Source organism: Gavialis gangeticus, unplaced genomic scaffold (assembly GCF_001723915.1).
Source record: "Gavialis gangeticus isolate Ggan-Ray unplaced genomic scaffold, GavGan_comp1, whole genome shotgun sequence".
Taxonomy (NCBI): Eukaryota; Metazoa; Chordata; order Crocodylia; family Gavialidae; genus Gavialis; species Gavialis gangeticus.
The window spans coordinates 9,240,827-9,249,688 of record NW_017729005.1 but is presented as its reverse complement, the minus strand read 5'-3'; the positions used below and the strand labels follow the sequence as shown (position 1 = coordinate 9,249,688).

At 41.3% G+C, this 8,862-nt stretch overlaps 1 protein-coding gene across 1 annotated transcript in view; it reads left to right on the top strand.

The window, feature by feature from the left end:
• Nucleotides 1-8,862, top strand: part of CPVL (carboxypeptidase, vitellogenic like) — a 158,024-nt gene that overhangs the window by 125,451 nt on the left and 23,711 nt on the right. Inside the window, 1 exon segment of the mRNA XM_019508549.1 lies at nt 3,140-3,322. Within this exon segment, the coding sequence (XP_019364094.1) occupies nt 3,140-3,322 (183 nt within the window).

Sequence of the window (8,862 nt, the reverse complement as noted above, 5' to 3'; positions counted from 1 at the left end):
GACTTGCCTCTAATTAACCCGTGTTGGTTGTCCCTAAGCATAACCTCCCCCACTGGCCCCTCATGGACATGCACCAGGATTATTCTGTCAAAAAGCTTACCTAGGATGGAGGTAAGACTAACTGGCCTATAGTTCCCTGGGTCCTCCTTCCTCCCTTTTTTGAAAATAGGAACCACATTGGCCCTTTTCCAGTCCTCTGACACCACACCAGACCACCACGAGTGCTCATAAAGCTGTGCCAGGGGTCCTGCAATGACCTCTGCTAATTTCCTCAGCACTCTGGGGTGGAGATCGTCTGGACCAGCTGAATGTGCCATTGATCATTTGGAAATCATGAGGTAGATCCCAAATATAAGGAAATTTAGCTCGGAAATTAGGAGACTTTCTTAAAACAAACAAAAACATAAAAGCAATTTGCATTCTTGTTGTTTGCCTCTCAAAGTTTGTGCCTTTAGTTTTGCATAAACATTACTTTGCAAGCCTGGAGGCTAGGGAACATTTATTTATTTATTTATCTAACAGAGGAGGAAGAAACCCGCCCACAAATCTTGTGACACTAGATCCTCAGCAGTTCGGAGGCCATGTTACTGCCCTGGGATAGGGACAAATGCTAGCTTCCCCCCTCACAACATTTTTGGGAGAAACTCCCCAGTTGCAAGTCCTAACATTTTTCCTTTGTAAAGAAAGGATAAGTCTCTTTTTTGGTTTCTACCATGGAAGTCTGGAATAAATCTCTCTTGCTTCAGTTAGCCAAGTCTTAAATTTATTTAAAATTAAATACCTGGCATCAGTCAGAGTGCATTTATATATGTATTCAATCAAACTTTATTTCTGCTAAGTGTGGAAGACAGAATATCTTTAATACAAGCATGATTAGAATCTGACTTGTTGCCAACCTGCCTCAGAGCTGGTCTGCACATGAATTGCACTAATGGACTCTCAAAGCTCTATGAAGAGGCAAGCAGACTTCCTGAATAGGGTCTGTTTGCCATAGATGGCTGCGGATATAAGAAGCATTGCGTGGCTGACATGGGGCCTGGCCATAATACTGGATCTGGCATATCTCAAGACATTCAGAAGACATTTTAATGGTTGTTACTTGGGAAGCTGATGGAGTTTCTGAGGTTCAGTACTATACCTGAATATATGTAGCCTAAGGCATGTTTGTATAATAGGGACCAAAATACTGGCAGAAATAATCATCAATGACACACACTCCTATAAATAAGGGAAAAACAGAAGAAAGAAAATGACTTTCTGAAAATGTAAAGCATAGTAAACTGATGATACAGCAATTAAAATATAAGCTTTGACTGCCTATTAATAAAATAGCATTTATGATAGAGAAGAGTGTTTATGCTTTGCTGAATTTAACTTGTCCATCATACACTGTATTACTTTATAACCTAGGAGGCATGTCCACAGCTCTGTTTTCCACAAGGATATTGAAGATGCACTGTGCATTTTCTTGTAAAAAAATATTATATGTAATGTTCCTTTCTGAGAATACAGGAGTGATAATTCTGGTGTCTCCAATTATTTCTTATGAACAGTAATTCTTGACCAGGGTGATGATATATCGATTGAGACATGTCATTCTAGAGAGTGATTTGTAGTTAGTTTTTGGATTACATTGGAATCTATTTGCTGGATTATCTGTAGGTGGTAAAAATTTTGTGAGTTGTAATAAATGCATCTGACCCAGTAACTGACTTTATAGTAACAAGCAACAGCAGTGCTTAATGACAGTTTAGACTTACATAACTTAAGCGTTTAAAAAAAAATTCCAGGAAAATTCTTAAGAGTTACAAAAGCACAATCGTGACTGTATAATACTGTTCTGTGTTCTAGCCTGTACACTAGAGCATAACACAGATATAATTGTTCCCATACTGTTGACTATAACAGCTGCAGATTTCTTTTCTGAGGCTTTTTAGCATAGCTCCTTCATTTAAACAATGCAATTATTTAACTGAACTAGCTTGGATGAGCCTTTTAGGAGGTTTTTAGTCTCCTTTGGATTTTTAATAACTAGCATTTTAAAATAGTATAAAGGACATATGTTCATATTCTAGACATACTTAAGTCTCTATCCTGACTTTTATCTTTACCAGACTTTTTATGGATCTTTATTTTGATACAAAATGTGAGTACTTCTTAAGTATGGATTTTGTATATAACCGTTGATGGGAGTGGAGAACTTTTTTAATGTGATAAGATATTTCCTTATGTTTCTAAAGTAACTCGCATGCTTAATTTGAGGATTCAATCATTTCTTTACTCTGGCCCATTCACAAGTTAAAAAATAAACAACTCACCCTCTCTCCTATACTTCCTAACATGACGGAGAGTGTGGGAGGAAACCCAGTGGCCTATATCATATGTTTCTTTGTGGATATTGGTGCTCCCACCTTTAATCCGTATCTTTTTTGCCTATATACATCTAAGTCAAAGTTATCCGTGCTACTTTGTCACTTCCACAGACATGAGTAATGATGGTTGGCATGATTTTTACTGGAGTCCTGGCTCAGTTACACTTCTGCAACTATTGAGTGAGAATAGCTTAATATTTTATTTAACCTGTGGCTGCATTTGAAAGACTGCTTTACTTATACCCGAATATTTGCACTGAGAATTAGTCATAAAAATAAAAAAAAAAGAACTTATCACTTACATAAGTCATAACGAACCCTTGCCCCCAAGAAAACATGCTAGTATCATGATTTCTTCAGGAACGGAGCTTTTGTTTTTGATCTTCTCATGGAAGCTAATGGGAGTTTACAGGGGAAAAAAAATGGTAAACTTACAATAGCTGGATTTCTTATGTCTTTTGAAGCTAGTTTGGCCATAGAATGAAAAATAAAATGTTGGCATTGGTTGTTGATCTTACAAAATAGAAAAACTGAAAGTCTGCACTGTACCTCTAGGATGGACAACCCTGGTATTGATCCTGGGAGCAAAGATGCTTTAAATATTCTTTGCATGTGTGAGATTCTGGGCTGATAGACCCTCTTGTGTAAATCACCAAGCTCTGTTACTTACAAATGCACAGAATTGGGAATACTGAAGATCTATACTTTGTTACTTGAACTTTAAAGCTTCTCAAATATTCTGTGCTGTCTCCTTTGTCTTTTCCCAGGTACTGTTATACAGTGGACAGCTGGACATTATAGTAGCAGCTCCATTAACAGAGCACTTTCTGCCTACTGTGCCATGGAGCAAAGTGGAAGACTACAAAAATGCTGAAAGACTTGTATGAAAGATCCATCCCCAAGATAAGGAGGTAGCTGGATATGTGCATCAAGCTGGTGATTTCTATCAGGTAGGAAAAGGCAGTCTTTTGGACATACTCAGGATCTTATCCTATGTACTTAGCTTCCTAATTCTAAAAGAGAAAGTACACTGTATAAGCATTTTTACATATAAATTGCATATATGCAAGGAAAGGTAGAACTGCTAAGAAAAATATTAATAAAAAATAACATATATTTGTTTTCTAGTGCTGTCATTGACACTTTAGTGATTCTGCATGATACGAATTTACTGTGTTACATTGCTGGAGGGGGGTTATACCTAGTTATGAAAATTTAAGTTTTCAGAGTTAAGTAATACTATGGACAAATAATGGGGGAAGACTCTGGTTAGACATAACCGCATGATTCTATGATAATGAAACTAAAAATCTCTCTTATCACAGAATGGCACCACAGGCTACCTGGGGATCTAACAAAGGGCAAGAGCACAGTAATGGCCCTACATAACGTAAAGGATCAAGCCAACAGACTTCTAGCGAGAGAACTGAGTTTCAAAAGAAAATGCGATCTCTTCTTCATAGATTTCATAGATGTTAGGGCTGGAAGGGACCTCGAAGATCATCAAGTCCAGCCCCCTGCCCCAGGGGCAGGACGTCAACTGGGATCAAAGGATCTCAGCAAGATAAGTATTCAAAAGCTTCTTGAATGAGTCCAGAGTAGGTGCCTGCACCACCTCTGGAGGGAGTCTACTTCAGGTGCGGCCTCACCAGAATTGGATGCAGTACGCCAGCTGTGTCCAGAATTGGATGCATACTCCAGCTGCGGCCTCACCAAGGCTGAGTACAGCCCCAACCCAGCTGATAAACTCTAAAGCAAGGGTCAGCAACAAATGGCCTGCGAGCTGAATCTAGCCTATAGAGCTTTTAGATCAGGCCTGTGAAGTTTCTGACCACTGCTGCCATTTGTCCCTCTTGCCCAGCCATCAGTGTGGGCAACAGCCACACTGCCCTTCTCTCCCATTGTACAATGTGGGGGGAGGGGGAGAGGCTTTACCCATGCCACATGATCGTGTAGCCAGTTGGTGGCTGGGAGAAGTGGTAGAAGCAGCAGAGACCAGGTCAGAAGCTCCAGCCCATCTCAGACCCAAGTCCAGTTTATCTGGCCTGACACTGCAAACCTTACTCTAAACCCACTGCTCTACAGCTCCAATTCAAAAAGACATCTAATTATTAGGACTGTTATCAACCTTAAAGCTTTAGCATGCATTTAGGCTCCAATTCAAAAGAATATTTAATGTGTAGAACTATATTAAATAAGGAAGGTTTCTTTGAGTCCTGTATAACATCTCCAGTGTGAGTGCCCTCTTTCTTTTGTTTGGTGAGGCCACTAACATGGACAAACATATCCTCGATGATAGAGATGGGTATGGGTTTGAGATTTCTGAATGAAGAACATGTTCATTTTCTTAAATAATGTTTGAAGCAGGATTTTGTAAAGCTTCTTGTATGTTTTTTCTGTTGCAACAGCTCTTTACATTATTTTAGTTATTTCATCAATTCTGCCTGGACACAAAACAATTAAAAAGAGAACAGTCAAATCATGCACACTCCCAGTGCTGTTAGCACACGGAATAATTTAATATGCAACTTCCAGGATGCAATTCTGAGGGCTATAAAAATGGTCATCCCAGAGAGCATAGACATCATTGTCATGGCATGGGGTCCCCAGGGATGGCTGTGATGACCCTAGGGCTCCATGACCGTGCATGCTCTGCCCTGAGGGCACCTTCTAATCTCACCTGCCAAATCTTGTTGGTTGAAATAATAAGCTGGGAGGCTGCCCACGAGTTTGTGTGGCCACAGTCCTGTTGAAGCCCACTAGATCCTGCTGATCTTGGACCCCTTGCTGGGTCTCGCTCCAAGTTGGTGCCTCTCGAGACACTAAGCCTTATAGGCTAGATGCATGGCTCCAAAACCACACCTTTACCCACCCCATGACTCACAGGTGGTATTCAAACATTGTACCTCTAAGGCCTTGATCTAGCTCAGCCTCCTGTCATCACTGGGCCTTTGGCCCCTGTCTGCACACCCTCTCTGGCATGCTGGGCTGTCCACACTGTAGTGTGCCCCACAATGAGGTCTCCTCCCCCCAAACAGCCTCAGTCTGGTCCAGCGGATCCAAATAACAACATGAATACAAGCCCCTGGGCTATTACATAACAACAACAATCAGGTCACACCCTGCCCCTTTAAGGCGGCTAGCTTCCCCCTCAACAATGTGTGCCTCCTAGCTCCAGATACTTTAGGAGCTCCTAGAGCCCTTTAGTCTTACCAGCAGCCAAATAGGTAACCAAGCAGCTCTGAGTTGTGTTTCTGCAACAGCTCCTTCCCCCTGGCTGCTGACCGAGAACTAACCTCCTGCCAGCCCCAGCCCTGGGGCTTGTATATGCCCAGGGTCCTGCTTCCTTCCTATCAGCTCACCAGGTGCAGGTGACAGCTAATACTGTGATTAGCTTACTACCAAGGCAACCTGCAGCTGTGGAGCCCTGCATAGTTCTCAGGGCTCCCTAAGCTGACTCTGCTTTTGAAGAAGTAGGCACACCTTAGTGCCTTGCGACAATCATCTATATTTATAAACTACTCTGTTTGAATTTAATCTCTCCTTACATGTTTTTCCTCTTAAATAATTTCTTCACAGAATAGTATGGCATGAGCAGCAACATTGCCTCTAATCAAAAGTTTGGGGCAAACTGCAATATACGACTCATTTTTCCTTAAGTATAAAAGATACAATAATACCTAGCTTTTATAGAGCATATTTCATTTGTATATTTCAAAGCACTTTACAAAGGAGGGGTCATCACCCAATTTTACCAATGAGAAATTGGGGCATGGGGAAATGTAATGACTTACCGAAGATCACACAGCAAACCAGGTGTCAAAAGTAGAACTCTAAGTGCCCAGCCTAGTGTTTTTATTTTGTTGACTGCAGTACCACCCTGTATATGAAATTTTTTTTAAGTTCTCTTGTTCTTAACTTAAACAAACTACAGTATGTTAGGGGCATCCTTTATATTAAAGAGAAGGGAAAAATGCTACCTTTAAACAAAAGGTTAGAAAATTAAGAATAAACAAATCGGAGTCCAAGTTCTTGTAGCTGGCTTGCACTTTGGTCTTAAAAGCAGTGCAGGACTTAGAAGGAAGGTCTTTGCCTATACTAAAAATGAACCTCTTTACTTAACTATGATTTTAAAACCAATCAGATTTTAACCCAGACAAGCCCCTAATTAAGATATACCAAAGTTAGGGTGCTATCAGCTCAAATAAGGCAATGCAATTTAAGTGTGTACTACTTTCGGTTTCATACCAATTTAAGTAAATCTATTTAAAGAAGTAAATCCACTTGAAATATTTAAACTGGCACATTTTTCTAGTATAGACTGGGTCAAAGAAAGGAGAAAGAAACCTAAGTACAGTACACTTTGTAAATTAATTTTATTTTGCAGTTCTCAAAGAAAGATATGCAATTTTTTTAAAACACTAAATGAAGTCAGTGAAAATGTGAGGTCAACATATAGCATAGGGAGAAACAAATAACTTATATAGGAAAGTATATGGATCTTATCACAACTGATTAGTCTATATAGCACTTCAAGTTGTCAATTTTTTATAGTACTTTAAAGACTGACTACAGGAATTGAAGTTTCAAGGGCGCAGACAGAAGTGACAATTTTTGCCTGATCTGGCCAGAAGCTGGTCCACAGCCATGACCAAACAAGTGCATGGCTGCAGACAGTTTAAAAAATGGCCAGTCAGATGAAAAACTGAACCCTCATTGCTTGAGGGGTCAGATGAAAACATCTCAAAACAGAGCGTCTTCTGTAACTTCTGTCTGCCTGCCTCCCAGCCTATTGCTTCCCCCCGTGCCATGTGAGTGCAAGAGCTGTACACACGCAGCCAGGCAGTGCTCCTTGCCCCCATGCGCAGTGCCTGCTGAAGCCGCATATCACTGGGAGCCAGCACCTGTGTGGGGCACAAGCGCCTGCTGGTACTGCTGCTGTCGCCGGCAAGGGCTGTGCCATGGGGTGTGGTGGGTATTGGAGGGGTCCCCACACCATGTCACAATCCCTCACACCCACACCCTGCCCACCAGAGATCCGTGCTCCCACTGCCCCCCTCGGCATGGGCACCACACTGTCTCAGCATGTCACATATTAGTGTAGCCCCACCCTCCATAAGGTGGAACTGGACGAGGTTGCCCTGCGACACATCTGCATATGAATTTTTGGAGGATCCCAGGACTCATGAAAAGAACACCTGGTTCCAGTCATGAGTGGGGGGCTAATTAGCACCTGCATCCTTTGTGGAAGGTATATGGAGCACATACGCAGGCATGGAGTCACCATGGCCTGAAATGCTGCTGAGTCTTTTGGGGGACAGCCCAATGAACTATATGGTAAATCATAAACTTTTTGGCTTTGGACTAATATACCTAGCAGAGAAGACTGCATGATCATGAAGGTGGTTTTCTCAAGGCAAGGCCTGTCCCTTACGCTTTGGGCAGGATGACTCCTATAAGTTTCCCCAAATGTGGGAAACTAAACTGGACAATTCTGTGGCAATGGGGTACTGCATTTAACTCCCCCCCGGCTTGCTCCTCAGCCTTCTGGCAAGGAGCAAAACTAAAGGGCATCTGAACCCCAAAGCCTCCAGGCTTGGGGCTTGCATGTAGGATAGCTCCCAAATCCATGGAAGGTATCTGAAGCCTGAGCCTGATGGGTCTGGGAGGGAGGATACTTGCCCAGTGGTAGAGCCATACAAACTTGAATGACTGAGCTCTACTCAGTTGAAATTTGGAACTTGACTATTGGGCTTTACCCAACAGAGTTCAGAATTGATCTGGCCTTTGACATGAAGTTAAAAAAACCCAACTTAGTACTATATATAAGCAGGTGTAAAAGTGCTGCTTAAATGTGTGTTAATGGAGTACTTGTCCTAAAATGTGTAGTGGTTTTTTTAAAAAAAGGCAGTATGCATCAATTCTGGACGAATTAAGTCTATGGGTACTAAATGCAAATTACTACAGGTGCGTACAGGTGTGAGTAAGGATGGGAGAAAGGGGCTACAGGGAGAAGTTAGAGGAGGAGGGGGCAGAGAGCTACCTGATCCCCTAGATTTATTTTCCCTGCTGAGGCACAGTAGGAAGGGAACAAATGCAAGGCAAATAATAATTAGATTCTATACCTGGAAAACTGTAACGAATTTATACATTTTGCATAGAATACAATTACTGGGGGCTCATCTTATATTTGAGTAAATATGGTACTTATGCTCATTCTCAGACTATTTTATAAAGCCAGTGATTCTCAGTCAGCCATGGTACCCTGGGGTATCTTGGGATCCTTTCAAGGATGGTGCAAGGTGCTATTCAATGTTAGCACTGTTTGTTGTTCAGACATGATTCCCAAGACAAACCCAGAGGTTTTAAATGGGAATTGACAGTGCTAAAAACATTCTGAATTGTCGTGGATTTTCTGAGTTCCTTGCAAAAGAATTACTCTTACTATTTTTCTGTAATAAAAAAAAAAAAAAAAAAAAAAAAAAAAATT